A 15,819-nucleotide genomic window follows, 5' to 3' on the forward strand; every position below is an offset into this window, starting at 1 on the left:
GGAGGCAGCAATGAAGAAGGCCCTCTCCCTCCAGGTTTGATGCTTAGGGTGGGTGAAGGGGGAAAGGAGATTGGCATCTGTGGATCTGAGGTTGCGGGTGGGAGTGTAGCGGTGCAGGAGGTCAGAGAGGTAGGAGGGGGTGAGGTTATTGAGAACTTAATAGGTGATGAGGATTTTGAACTGGATTCTGTGTTTTGATGGGGAGCCACTGGAGGTCTTGGAGGACTGGAGTGATGTGGTCTCTGGTGCTGGAGTGAGTGAGTAGACGGGCAGCTGAGTTGTGGATATGTTATAGTTTTTTGAGGATTTGGTGGGCGTGCCGTACAGAATGCTGTTGCAGTAGTCCAGTTGTGAGGTGATGAAAGCCTGGATGAGTGTTTCAGCGGCTGAGAAGGAAAGGGAGGGACAAAGGCGGGCAATGTTTGATCATGTGTTTCGGTCGTGTGTGTGTGCGTGCGTGCGTGCCTGTTTGTGTACCTGTCTGTCCGCAACTAATCCAGCATACTACCTGACCCATCAGCCTTATATTTCTTGTGCACATGTGGACAATAGACTCAGAATTACTCTTGTTTGTTTGGGAGGGGAAAGGGAGAGCACCTGGTGGATATTTGCACAATATTGATTGCACTTTTCTAGTTATTAATGTGATTGCATTTCCTGCTGCCTGCTGAAAGCATTTCGTATTTCCACCTTGCCGTATATTTGTTTTCTATGGCATTAGTGCTACTGAGAAATACTGTCTCTTTTGATTTGCAGAATGAAATAGACCTGTTCCTTAAAGGCAGTGCTGCAGGTTAATCACCACTGTTGATTACTGGGTACAAAAAGCATTCAAGATTTGTAAATATTTTTTAAAATATCTCCAAATCGTGTTAAATGCAATTTTTTTGTTATTTTTGGTATTCACTGTTTTTTAACTCAATTTGGTGATGACATCACGTTGGGGAGAGTACCCTCAGTCTGGTACTAGAACTATGGCGACTGACTTGGATGAGGAAGAGGTGGAAAGGTCAGCAGCTGTATAATTTCGAACCTGCCAGATGTGAGAGGGCAAATGAGGAATTGCCAAAAGTTGGGGAAGTCTCCTGGTGAGTTGCTATCATTTAGCAACGCAGCAGTACCAGTGCAGCAGTGCATACAATAATTACTTTTCTTTTTGCTGTTAGTGAATAGCTCAGAGTGAACGTCAACGTTTTCTTTACATCTAGTGACAGTGATCATGTCTTTAGTTGAGGTAAGTACTAGTAAACTTATCTAGCTAGATCCAGGAATAGAAGGCATCATGCCCCCCCTCCAAGATAATCCCTATTTAAATCTTTCCCCCAACGTTAACACATTTCTGATTAGATAGCCCACGTTTTGATGATAGCCTACTACCTGCAGTAACACCATATTTGCCTAGTGTTATTTCTAAGCGTTCCTCCGGTGAAAACGCATCGCTTTGTTTAGCAGGTGCTTGTGTCTGGGGTGCCAAAACTGCTGTGGAGAGCTTGTGCTGTAGGGGTGTGAGCGCGTTTTTAGCCGCTGGTTGAGGAGCTCGCCTCGCAATCAGCAGATGCGACGTGCCTCACTCAGCATCCAGGATTTTGAGGCATTTGCCTGAATCAGTTTGTGCTGAAGATAGTATACACACATTTCAGGTAGGATCATGGTATCTTCCAAGCCAGCAAGCACAAGTATTTTAATAGTTTATATTTACTTTACCATTCTTTTTAGATTGAGTCATATGAAAGGCTACTTATCCATAGACAATACCAGTTCACTGCAGGCAGGCTAAAAAACACATCTTATGTATGACAGAATCAAGACAATCATTATAGCCATTCCCCTTGATATCATATACTGTAATCTAAAGAAATTAATTCAATTCAATTATAGAGTTATCTCGAGACACTTTACAGATAGAGTAGGTTTAGACCACACTCTATAATTTACAAGGACCCAGCAATTCTGGTAGTTTCCTCCAGTGCAAGCAACAGTGCACAGTGGCAAGGAAAAACTCCCTTTTAGGAAGAAACCTGGGACAGACCCAGGCTCTTGGTAGGCGGTGTCTGACTGGCCGGTTGGGGTTGAAATGAAGAGTGGCAATAACAGTCACAGTAAAAGATAATGGAACAATGACGAAAAAAATAGTATTTTGTAGTAGTTCATTGCAGTAGTTCTGTGCAGCATTACAAGGCACAGTAGTCCATAGCAGGGCACCGCAGAGCGTTTAGCAGGACCACGACGACAACTGCAACCACGATTTCAGAGTCTCCCTGATCCAAGGAAACATGCTGGGGAAAAGAACAACATGACTCCAAGGGATGACTCCACTGGAGCTAGGTTAGTAACAAGCACTTCTGGGACATGGATGCACACAAATAGAAAGATAAAGAAGACAGGAGCTCAGTGTGTCAAAGGAATCCCCCTTCAGTCTAAAACTATTAAAGCACAACTAAGAGAGACAGGGTAAAGAGAAGAGCCTGCTCAGGCTAGAACTCTTCCCTGCCGGCTCGGGCTGCACTGCCCTGCCTCCCTCTGGTTTTATTTTATTATGTTATTGATTATATGGTAAATTAAGCTGACGACTATGAAGAGAAGCAGTGAAGAGAAGGGGTGCCATGTCTGTGGCTATACACCCTCCCCCGCTGGTCTAGGCAAACGCTAAAAACAGAACGAAACAGAATGACATATGGTGATACCTCATAATTGCAGTGTTATAACTGAAAATGCTACAGTAGGTACTAGTACTGAGCATTTGAGCAACTCAATGACAATATAGCTTTTCTCGAGATGTAGTGTAGAAAGAAGTATTACAGATTGTACCCCTATGGTTGGTTTATGCCTGCCCTAAAATACATTGCATTATATTGTTATTAGGACGTGGGTTAATAGAAAAGACATGTCTTTTCAGAAAACATTAAAGTTTGGTTAAACAACAATGAACAGAGTGTAATTTAACATATGTTCTTTTTATTTGAGAACAGAGTGCAGAATTTAAAAATAAATCCATATTGTAGTTTTTTACGAAGGAGCAGTTTGGAGTAAAATCAAAATTTTACAGATTACGATTAGCTGAGAAAGAACTATTTACACAGTATACTGAACAGTACAAGTATTTGTACACTGTTGTATCCTTCAAAAGTTTTTTGAAGGCTTGTCTGTTGTCTGTGAGGTTGAAACATCCACACAATTCCAGGCTGTGTTCGGCATCCCTTAAATCAGGTAGCTCAGACTTTGTCTTAACTGAGAATCTGGGCTTTAGTCCCCTGGTCTGCAGACTGCGGAACTGAGACAGGTTTGTTCGTTGCAGATGTAGCACACTTGGGCTACTCTTCCTTTGTCTTTAACTTCCAGATAAATGAAAATAATATCCAGGATCTCTGGGAAAAGGCACGATATGTGTGTCTCCATTTCAAACATCACTGCAGGTTGATTGCAGGCGACAACGCTGTCGTGGTTAGCTAGTTTGCCAAAACTCTACTGCCGAAGTTGCTTGCTGGTGGCTACGCAACGTTGGCTATATACGCTAGCATATGCACAGGCTAACTTTAGCCAGTTAGCTTAGTGGTCACAGGCCACAGGTCTTATGTTGACAACATGGACACATATATAGGAAATACCAAAAGCAGTTGTAATATTTACTTAGCAGGCTAGGCTAGCGCTGTTGTGCTAACGTTAGCAAATGTCCCACGGCGTAGCATTAGCTAGCTGTCTTAACTTGTAAAAAGCCAAACAACATCCCCAACTATGCTGTGTTTCACATTCCCTCCAATATTATTATAAACATAATAAAGTCATACGGACTCGGTCGAGACCATAGACTGTTAATGTTAAAAGACCAAAAGCCATATTAGGCAAGACCAGTGGCAAGGACAAGGCGGGCTGCTGGAGAATCATTGCAAACTGCTGTAAAATAGTGGCTACTTTTCGTATTACAGTTAATTCCGTTTTGTGATATCCAACACCATGAAATACAATCGATAACAGTTAAAATGTTTATTACCAACAAGCAAATTGCACAAATTCGTTGGAAAATTAAACCTGCAACATGGGCTTTAAATGTATTTTCTGACTTGTTTCTTATCATCTCCATGAATTAATAGAGGACTATAGCAGTTTATCATTGTCACTACTCCGACTCTATCTTGCCACTGCACCCCATCTCATCACTTCGATGCACTTATGAGAAAGTTCTTGAGTGCTTTTGTGTGTAGAGGAGTTTGCTGTGAATATTTATGCCATCTATGCCCATGTTAGAGCATACAACTTTGTTTGTGCCATAGTGTGTCTTCACCAGTGTGCACATTGTGTGTGTGTGTGTGCGCATGCGTCCGTGCGTGTGTAAAGAATAAGTAGAACAGTAGTTAGGACTGTGTAGGATTGTCTTTAGAGTGCTACTGATGATAATTACTGTAGAGAGAGGGTCTCAGAGGACTGCAAGCCAGCTGCCTGCCTTGCTGCCATTGTACTACTTTCTTCCAGGGCAGACATGTAACACTCAGATTATTCCTTTACTATCTAGACCTCAGTAGTGTAGTGTCATGACTTGACTTTCTGATAGCATTAAGCATGCCTGGGAGTAGTCTAAAGGTGATTTTGGAGCAGACACAATCCATTAATTAGCCAAATAAATCCAATAATTGTTTAAAGTACCGTACATTTAATGTGAAATGTGCCCCATGGTAGGTTACCTAGCTAGCAAGCAAGTTAAGTAGTGGGGAAAGGTACTTTGTAATTTCAAGAAATGTTAACAATAAAGAAGGTGTTAACAAGTTATAAAGTGTGTACTTTGTTTTTGGCTACTATCTGACAGATATACAATATATTCACTCCAGTAATATTTCCTTTGGCTCAGACAGCATAGAAGTGTGTCTGTATGTGATGGTAGAAGGCACTCTGCATTCAGAGGGTTGTGATTTTACTGAATTCCTTTTTAACAGGATGCTGGCAAATGATCTGTAAGTGTGATGGAAGAGTGCGCTGCTGTATGCAGCGCATAGTTACAATTCAATCATGGTGTAGTCTATATCCATGATCTTACACTTCCGGGATTGCTTTGTTACTGCCGGAAATTTCACCGTACAGTATGTCACTCTTTTCGGCTAAATGTCACTTACATTTTCTCTTTTGTGGATTTGGATGTGTGCTTTGGGTCGTTTTCATGCTGAAAAGTGAACTTCCTCTTCATCTTCAGCTTTCTAATGGAAGCCAGAAGGTTTTGTGCCAAAATTGCCTGGTATTTGGAACTGTTCATAATTCCCTCCACCCTGACTAAGGCCCTGGTTCCAGCTGAAGAAAAACAGCCCCAAAGCATGATGCTACCACCACCATGCTTAACTGTGGGTATGGTGTTCTTTGGGTGATGTGCAGTGATTTTTGCGCCAGACATATCTTTAGGAATTATGGCCAAAACGTTCAACCTTGGTTTCATCAGACCATATCACATTTTCCCACATGCTTTTGGGAGACTTGATGTTTGTTGTTGCAAACTTAAGCTGGGCTTGGATGTTTTTATTTGTAAGAAAAGGCTTCCGTCTTTCCACCCTACCCCAAAGCCCATTCATCTGAAGAATACGGGAGATTGTTGTCACATGTAGCACACAGCCAGTACTTGCCAGAAATTCTTGCAGCTCCTTTAATGTTGCTGTAGGCCTCTTGGAAGCCTCCCTGAGCAGTTTTCCTCTTGTCTTTTCATCAATTTTGGAGGGATGTCCAGTTCTTGGTAATGTCTCTGTTGGGCCATATTTTCTCCACTTGATGATGACTGTCTTCACTGTGTTGCATGGTATATTTATTGCCTTGGAAATTCTTCTGTACCCTTCGCCTGACTGACATCTTTCAACAATGAGATCCCTCTGAAGGTTTGGAAGCTCTCTGCGGACCATGGCTTTTGAAGAAAATGCTGTCCTGCAATGCTGTCCTCCCCCTGAATTTGTGATTAATTTAACAAAGTCACTTTAAATGATGGTAGGTGTATAATGACTTCTATTTAACATGAGTTTGAATGTGATTGGTTTATTCTGAACACAGCCACATCTCTAGTTATTAGATGCAACCAGGTTATTGTCAGTTTTTTTTTTTTTTTACACAACCTCGAAGATTTCAGTTTGTTTTTCAATTGAATCTTTCACATTATAGGTCACATTAAAGGTGGAAAAAGTTCTGACATGATTTATCTTTTTCTAATTTTTTTAAATGAAAAAAACTGGCATTTAACAGGGGTGTGTAGACTTTTTACATCCACTGTAAGTAGCAAACAATAGAAAGAAAGACTTCCTGTTGCAATTCACTGCTCGTTAATAATCTGGCATCAGGCCAGCATCAGAGCATAATGAAGAATACAAGATTTGCACAGGGCTTGTACTGTTGTTTCTGAGCAGGTGAAGTGAAAAAAGTTCATTAATACAACAATTTTTTATATTATTATTATTATTACATGTTATTTAGCTGACACTTTTTTCCAAAGTGACTTACAGTTACTATCAGAGGTCCCACGCCCTGGAACAACAAGGTGTTAAGTGTCTTGCTCAGAGGCACGTTAGTTGATGTGTCGCAGTGGGAATCCAACCCAGATCTCCTACACCAAAGGCATGTGTCATATCCACTGCGCCATCACCAACCTAGCAACTAGTCAGTCATTTGTCAGATAATCAATAATGGCAGCCAGGTAAATAAAAAATAAAAAGTCTTAACATCATTATTTCAGTCTCTCATATCAGTATTTACAATACGTAATAAAGTTCACAATTACGTTATAATAAATTACCATTACATTTTTTCATCTAGTGAATGTATCAGCCATGTGCTATTGCATGCTCTTTGAACATAATACAAAAAAAAATAATAATAAAAAAGAAAAATACAGGCCTCAAACATGCTTACTATTTTTTTTTTAATCTGGAGTTATTATTGGATAGTAAACATCATCAGGTAAAAGATTAAAATGTGTTACTGAGTAGATTCTTCTGCTGAATCCCTAGTCTATTCATATTGCAGCTGCAAGCCTAGTGTGGCAAATTTGCATTGGTTCAGTTGGGGAGCTTAGTTGTCCACAATGTGGAAAATTGTCTTCAGCTTCAATACGCACACAATGAATTAAAGCAAGGTGTTGTTTATTTACAATAAATTCTGCTTTAATAGTAATTATAAATGTGACAACATTAAAGCATAGCGAGGTGTATTAAGATGCCTATAGTAGGGGCTAATAATAATGAAAGAGTTGACTGTAAAATACAGAGGGCTACATTTACAATTTATTTTGTTGCTTTTACTTTTATTAATTGAACTAGACAGAGTCTCATACAGGTCTAGTTGTTTTTGTTGGCTTATCTAGGGTAACATCTTACAACATTATTCTTTTGTTTTTATATATATTACTCGCTCAGCAGCTAATAGCTTTTCCATGTCTTTTTAGATTTGTACCAATGTCACCAATGTTAAACTTTAAGTGGCATATTGAGGATGAAGGAACAAACAAACTGACATCGTATGTCTAAGTAAATAACTCACACTACACTGGCCGCAATTGCTGAATAATAGGTTACATAATTAACCATTTTTGCCAAGCTGGTATGCGAAATGTTCTTAATATTAACTCTTTTCTGCAAATTTAACAATCTCTCTCTGATTACTTTTTTGATTTGACTGTAAATCACTTAGTAACTGTGTTTAAAATTGATTATTTAAATAAAGTTTATGATTATCAATATATTGCCATGATTATTTACACCTTTTAGCAACATTATAGGTAAGACATCCACAGACAGTTGCAAAGTAAAAAACATCACTGGATATTGCCATGCAGGCTGTATATAAAGGTATATTGTTGTTAGAGAGCCATCTTTGATGCACATTGTCTATGTGTCTAGTACGTTCTGAAAGGTGCCCTTAGTTCCTTTCCATTCTCTGGTGTTTTGCCCTAGGTATCAGTCAGTGCCTGGGGGGACACCTCCAGCCCCACTTGACTTCTCGAGTAAGCAGCAGCTGTTATTTTGGGAAGTCTGCGTAGCTCCTTTTCCTCATCATCTTCAATCCTCGTCTTTCTGGGTGACAGGGGAGCCATTTTAACTGATATATATGGGTTTGTCCTAGTTGGCTTGTTTGGGAATGCTAAAAGCAAACATGATGGCTGCACCTTTCTCTATGAAGGTGTGCCCTAATTTTGGCAGGAATTTACTTTTCTTGTCCTTTTTTTAGACTATGGAAGATTTTTTTCAGGTCACATTATTGTCATCCACAACCACCCTGGTTTGAGGATGTTCTCCAATGATTTTTGAGTCTGTGTGCTACACGAGTGTCCCTCTATATAAGAGGTAGTGAATGTTTTCTACCAACTGATCTAACAGGGCGCACCATATCAAGCTTTAAGTGTTGTTGTCTCTACCCATTGCCAACATCGTAGTGCCACCTTGATCATATTTTGATGTTTTTTTTTGCTAAAAATCTAATCCTAATGGTTAGACCTGTCTGTGTTTTATTTCTGGGTTTGATACTTACTGATGGAAAAAAAGGTGTACATGGTCTTGTGACAGGTTCTCATCTGCCATTTTCTTTCAGTCAAATGTAGACTAAAAGATAGACTGACAGATGGAGACATGCAGCAGGCTGATCCTCCCAAGGTGAACAGTGTGAATGGCAAGGGAAGTGGATGTTTTGAGAGAGGATGCCCTGCAGGTACCTGACAGCAGTCAAATGAGTCCACAAAACAGAGAGAACTTGTTCTGCAGTTTGGCTTGTCAAGGCTGTGGGATATGTTCAGACTAAAGTGGACATGCAGGAATGAGCAACAGGCAAAAAGATAGTGGATGCTTAAAGTCATACACACACCAGCTCTTGCCTACCAGACAAGCAGACGGACAAAGACAGATCCATTTTGTTCAGATTTATTTAAATTGTTCAAAATTCTGTTCTAATTTATTTTCTGTTTTAGTTTTTTCTAATTATTGGGAAGGGAAGTTTGGGGTCCCCTTCTGGAGCTGCTGCCCCCGCGACCCAATACCGGATAAGCGGATGAAGATGGATGGATGATTTATTCTTCTGTTATTTAAAGATTGTTTTTTGGGCATTTTTTCGGCCTTTATTTGACAGGACAGCTTAAGTTGTGAAAGGGTAGAGAGAGGGGAGTGACATGCAGAAAAGCCGCAGGCCGGATTCGAACCCGGGCCGGCTGCGTCGAGGAGTAAACCTCTATACATGGGCATCCGCACAGACCACTGCGCTATCTGGATGCCCATTCTTCTGTTATTATATGACTAGGCAGATTTGTATGCAGTCATGCAGTTAATATTTTGCCCTGCTATGGGTAATAGACTTAGCATTGCATGCACACATGCATACAAATGACAATAACTGAAACATATGAATAGTATGTTATGCAGACAAGACTGCAGAGGTGACCCACAGATGCCCCTCATTACTGTATTCAGTTATGCGAGAGAAGAGGTCAGTATGAATCAACATGTACTATTCTTCTAGAAAACAACCCGTTTTGGCTCTAATGAAGTCTCACAACAAGCTCTCCCAAGAGTTGGAATGAAAAATACAGTGTGCTGTCGCATAGGGAGTGTTGGTTTGGGCATGAATTGGGAATTACCAGTCTTGCGATTTTGTTTGCTTTCAAGGCCCATTGATCATTGTGCTAATTCTAGATTGAAAATAAAGGTTTGGCTTGGCTTTGCCCTATTATAGTGACCATGTAAGGCTTACTAGCCTTTAATCAGTAATGACAATTAGGGGTTAGTCAGGGTTACGTTCCCTCCCTCCATCGCTTAATGGTAAAGAGATGTTGAACAAATACATTCTATTCCAACGCCCCAACCCCTGTGTGCCTATTATTTCCCTACTCATGAATGATGAAGTGGACTGACGACATTAAAGGCACAGAGGAGCCTCGGCATGCCCTATGCACACTGAACCATGTGAACGCGCCAACAGTTTTGTAGTCATTACTTAGAATTCTTCATGGGGCAACTACCATCGAAACTACGCACTATAGCGCTATAAGAGCAGAATGTCGACCATGCAGACTTAAGCACATTGGCGTGATGGAACATTTGATTTTGCTGTATTGATATTGTAATGGCAATGTATTACTTACAATATCCCACTAGTAGCACAACATACAATACAATAACATATTAACAGCAAAATAAGATAATCAGATACATTATATGTGCACATTTTCCCATTGTGTTCATGCAGGCATCCTGTCCTTAAATAACTGTCTCTTGTGGTTTTAAAACAGTTATAGCGAATAACAGGTAAGGCCAGTGTAACTTGACTTAGTCAGCAACATAATGTAGTGCAATCCGGATGTTATAATCGTGTTGGTTTGATCTTCACTGTGTAAGGAAATCCACATGCTGAATAACCATTTACATGCTGACATCATTTATTTTGCAGTCCTTCTTTTCATTTTACTTTTAATGGCCTTCTTTCCGTAACAACTCCCTGAATATTTTCCTCTGAAAACATTTGCGTGCACTCACACATGCCCATACCAGACACCCATGTGCGTACAGTAGTAGTGTGTGCTGCTGTGGAGGGATTGTAACTCTAATACAGCCTGTGTTTCTCCGTCACATTAAAACCAATTTTACAGCTTTGACACGGCCTGTGTCTGCTTATGGAGCTCCATAGCTGTCCTGCAGCTTAGGCCCTGGTGTGCACCACATTACGAGAGAGTAAGAGAGAGAGTGAAAGAGAGAGAGAGAAGGGGGGGGGGGGGAGAACAACGATGACGTGGAGGATGTAGTCTGTACACTTATAGGCAGGTATTAGACATGTTTATGTTTGTTGGAGAAATGTTGACCTGAAGAGGAAATATTGTTGATATTAGGCTTAATAGAACACACGAGATTGGTACCTTCTTATAGCACTGTGTACTACATCTTTCAAGTCACACTTATTCTGCCTTTCTCCTTCCCTTTCTCCCTCCAGTGCACCTGGTTTAGTCCCAGGAGATGGCTGAATCTACAAGAGTACCAGAGCAAGAAGCTGATGCAAGAGAGTGGCGTGGCTGTCCAACGCTTCTACGTGGCCGACACAGCTTCGGAGGCCTTGGAGGCTGCAAAGAGACTCAGTGAGTAGACGGTGCACGCACGCACGCAACTTTGCCATGCAGCTCACCCATGTCCACTCGACCACAGAGAGGAGCATCCTGCATTCTAGGGATGGCTATTGTTTGAAATATTTTGTACTGGTGTCAATAAGATAAAAGTTGAGGTACAGATAATTAAAATCATACCTTTCCTCGATACTCGAAGGGATTTTTGGGGAAATTCTTGTTCCTGATTATTTAACACAGCAAGCCAAACTTGTGCTTTTAGTATTGCAGCAGCCATGCCCTACACAAAACAAAATATTGCAAAATTGGCAAACCTATGACTTAAATCAGGAAATATCTGATCATATAATTAAGTAAACGCAGCCCTGAAAGGCAGTTAATGCTAACTTTGGGTTCACACCTGACGGCCGATGCACTGTCAATTCATTTGGGTTGGTCAGTATTGAGGTTCGATTCTCAGCTGTATTTCAGCAGGGTTGATTTGAGATAAGCTATCTGCAGGGTTCCCGCAAAGTCTTAAAAAGTCTTATAAAGTCTAAAATTCTAAACTTTAAATGTAAGGCCTTAAAACGTCTTAAAAAAAAGGCCAGATTTTCATCCGAGGTCTTAAATTTCATTTAGTCAGGTCTAAAAAAGGTTTTACCTTTGTGCTTTTTCCAGAAACGATAGCCGCCAGAAAGAAAAAGTATGTGGCTGTTGATTTGACATAATGGCGATTAATGAACGCCCTTGCTCATTTGTGTTTTAGTTGCATTATTTACATCTGAAGGAGTTACACTGCTCATTGAGTATTATTTGCTATTATATTTCTATGCATTGTGAATGGTATCCTTTACAATGTTATTATTTCTTTGCAGAAACACTCACACAAAGATCCCCGCGCCCATGTTTGTTTTGTTGCTTGATCTTCATAAAGCATCAAAAAGAGAGAAGTTGTTTTTTTCCATGTTCTAGACACAACTGGGCAAATCAGCTACACTGAAATTTAAATACAGTCCCGTCCTAGCCCTCACTAACATCTAGAGGCTTGGCTCTGTAACAGAACCAGCAGAACGCCGCCTTCAGAATGTTAGTCCTGTGTTGTAGTTTCTTTCTGGATGTTGGTGTTTGTATGTACGTGGGGATAAAACTACAAATCCTGTGAATATTCAATACTGACTGCAAATATACGTCTGTTCTCCTCAGTGTTGTTGTTAAGTTTGGCTAGGCCTACTGTGTGGAAATGGGAAAGTGTACTGTAGACATGGCTAGATCACAGCAATTTCCGGTAGCGGTACCCTTTTTTTGGTAATGCGTCGTGTAGACTTTCAATCTTTATGGTTTTGAAATGTCTTAAATTTGACTACTAAAACCTGCAAGAACCAACGTGTATTGCTAATTAAATGAAATGTCTGTGTGTTCGTTTTTCTTTGTTTTTGGGCCCAGTAGCATGACTTTAATTTCCCACTATTTAGAAATGTCATGTTGCTAAGTTTTAGGTCTTCGTAAGCTGTTGTCATTACTGTGTCATTGTACTATAACACAATGTAACCTTAACAGCCCTATTTGTGTTGCATGGCTCTGCAGACCTGTTACAGGACGTGCAAATAGCTGTGTTTAATCAGGGTTGAAGTTTTATCAAGTTTAATCTTGTCTTTATGCTGTTTGCTCATGTGCAGAAGCCTGTGTTTTTTAAGCTAGTGGCTGTGCCTGCTCAGTTTTCATCACACACTCATCTGCTCTAATTTGTTTCACAAGCTCTCGTGTTCAGTTTCTCACATTTTGCATGTCCTTTGTTTTTCCTTTTTTTTTGTTTCATGTATTTTTTAATTGGTGGTTACAATTTGGATTATTTTCCCCACACACCACAAAGCCATCCAGGAAGTGGCTGGAACTCTAATTTTTATTCTTGTAGCACAAATCTTCACAAATACTCTATTTCACATGACCAAAGATAGTTTAACACACATTTGTTTAGGGCTGAACGTGTTTTAGCATCAACATCGCGATGTGTGTGTGCACGCGCGATAGTCACACATCGCAGGACGTTGCGATGTTGACGCTAATCCTTTTTTTTGCTGCTCTTGAAAGAAAAGTAAACTCTCACCGTTCTCCTTTTACATGATTATTACCTGCCAACCCTTCCCTTTAGTAGTCCGACAGGGTTTATTGTTATGGGCATTGAGGCTCTCCGCGTGTAGAAAAGTAGAAAAGTACCGTAGGCAGCAGCTGCCGTGACACAGTGATGCGCATAGTTTTGATGGGTAGTCAGTGAAGCTACAGTAGTCAGTGTTTTATGTTCGCTGCAAATACGAATTAAATCACCTGGTTAATGCAACTAATCACAACGTCTCCCGGCCATTTCCCCCGCAGAAAGCTGCTACCAGCCAGGCTAAAGCTAATATAGTTAGCCTAAAGAAAAAGGGGTCCGTCCGTCCCATTTAACGTACGTTCTTCAGTCGCGATACTGGAACGTAACACTAATCTACAGAAGTCTGTGTCTGATCTAACGTCATTTACACTGATTTAGTTGTTCTTGGATACACAGAGTTTTTTGCTAGTGCGCGTGACATGCAGGTCTGATCAATTTCAAACCAACGAGCTGGCCCCGCTAGTCGACCACCAACCTGAATTTAGAGGAAGAAACCATGCAGTCAATGACATTCACGTTAGCCTTGATTGATAGTATTATATGAATACAGTGGTGTCATGCTAGTCACCTGTATTTCTACCTAATTTCCCTCTCCAAACCACTTCAGAAGAGTAACGCAGCCACAGCGCTTACTTGCTTTGTGTTTGTAAAGCATTAAAGTTTTAAACATAGAAATACAAAATCACCACAGTGGTCAAGATGATTTAATATTTCCAAATAGAGCTACTTATGTCATTTAAAAAAAAAAAAAAATCTTTTTTCATATCGCAATATATATTGCAGGGAAAAAAATATCGCAATGTCAGATTTCTTCCAATATCGTGCAGGCCTAATTTGTATGCAGCCACACATGCTCTACCTTCCCTGTTCTACTTTCTTCCCACACACCAAACTGCCCAAGATATACAGTGTATATTTCCACCTTCAACTTTATATTTTATTCAGCGTCCTCTCCAACTACAGCAGTGGCTCTTTGATGCATCCATGGTTGGTTGTCAGCCAGCGAGGTGCCGCTCTCGCTGCCTTGGGGCTCCTGCACATGGGGCGCTGCTTTTCAGTGGCCCTGGTTACGATACAGACAAAGATAAACTGAATAGCAGGAAGAGCACATATATTTTAATGACCGTACCTTTCGTGCTTGGTAGGGGAAGAAATGGTGAGGCAGAAAACTCAGATCGAAGGAGTAAGAAGGGAACACACCGGTTAATAAAATCTTGGCCAGACTCACGCCCTGTAGTTATGGTGCTGTATAAAGTTTTTTCCTGTCAAGTGAAAACTTGCAAAATTGCATGTTTGGGTTATTGTAAAATATATTTTAGGACATTTCTACTTTGAACTGTAAAATGCTGTATGTGCGCAGGGAAAGAATCTTTATCCAAATGGTCATTGAAAGTCATTATTGTGGATTGTCCACTTTAGTAGAGGTACAGTGGTGCTCAAAAGTTTACATACACATGCTTAAGTTGACTAAAAAGAGGAATAAAAAAATCATTTTTTGGAAATTTCCATTATTTCCTGGATTCAGGATATTATGCATCCTGATAAATTCCCTGGCCTTTAGAATTAAAATAGCCCACACCTCCCATACTCTTCACCATGCTAGAGATAGGCATGGTTATTTCAGTTAGACTATACCTGGTTTGATTTGCATTGAGAGTGATTTTATAGAAAGTATCCCATGCCTATCTCTAAGCATGGTGAAGAGTATGTGAGGATGTGGGGCTATTTTAATTCTAAAGGCCAAGGGAACTTTATCAGGATGCACCTAATATCCTGAATCCAGGAAATAACTGGCCTTAATAATAAAATCTGCCTGCCTCTATGGGAATTTAACATAGGGGTATGTAGACTTATGACCCCTGTATTTTAAATAAGAACATTTATTATTTACAATACGTTATTCATTCACAAAGAAAATTGGTGTCCTTAAAGGTTGGATTTTACCTCATTTTTTAATTTAGGTATTAAATAAATTTCCAAAACATGATTTTTTTATTCCTCTTTTTAGTCAACTTAAGCATGTGTATGTAAACTTTTGAGCACCACTGTAATTGCATGACTGCAGTTCAGAAATGTTTTTATTGGTTTCTGCAAATAATATTTAGAGATCAGTAGAAGAGAACTTTCTTTTGCTCTCTAGTACTTTCCAGTAATTGAAAAGACATACATTAAATAATTAGTTATTAAGTAGCAGCAGTGCATTCAAATACACTTGACTGTGGCTGTGTGACCACCTACATCATGAGTGTTAGTAAATTCCCAGCTAAATTGAAAACATGCGGCATGCTATTTTTTGCAGCTCTGGCAGTAAATTGCTTACTTTGCATCGCAGCTGGATTTTCACAATATCATGAGATCACGCAAGAATTGTAGGATGACATCACATGAAAATCCATCTCTTCCAACTTCAAGTAATGCATTTGTGTCCAAAGAGCAGTGGTCCAAACCAATTAGGGTCCGTGAGGGGCTACTGGCAGCTACGGGCGGGGTTTTAGATGTGAGACGGCCATATGACTGTTGGTTCAAACAACAGTGGCGGAAATGAGAGATAGATTTTTCATCCAATTTCCTGCCAGGTATTTTTGAAAGTGCCTTTTCGTAACAGTTTCCAATGATGGCTTCTCAGATAGTTTTGTGT

General features: G+C 40.2%; 1 protein-coding gene across 1 annotated transcript in view; it reads left to right on the forward strand.

Annotated features, from left to right (window-relative positions):
• Nucleotides 1–974: 974 nt before the first annotated feature.
• LOC116675228 (succinate--CoA ligase [GDP-forming] subunit beta, mitochondrial-like) overlaps nucleotides 975–15,819 on the forward strand; it is a 41,166-nt gene continuing 26,321 nt past the window's right edge. The window contains exons 1-2 of the mRNA XM_032507211.1: nucleotides 975–1,009; nucleotides 10,860–11,065. Coding sequence (XP_032363102.1) covers nucleotides 975–1,009; nucleotides 10,860–11,065 — 241 coding nt within the window. The remainder of the gene's footprint in view (nucleotides 1,010–10,859; nucleotides 11,066–15,819) is intronic.

This window comes from Etheostoma spectabile, unplaced genomic scaffold (assembly GCF_008692095.1).
Source record: "Etheostoma spectabile isolate EspeVRDwgs_2016 unplaced genomic scaffold, UIUC_Espe_1.0 scaffold00001704, whole genome shotgun sequence".
Taxonomy (NCBI): Eukaryota; Metazoa; Chordata; class Actinopteri; order Perciformes; family Percidae; genus Etheostoma; species Etheostoma spectabile.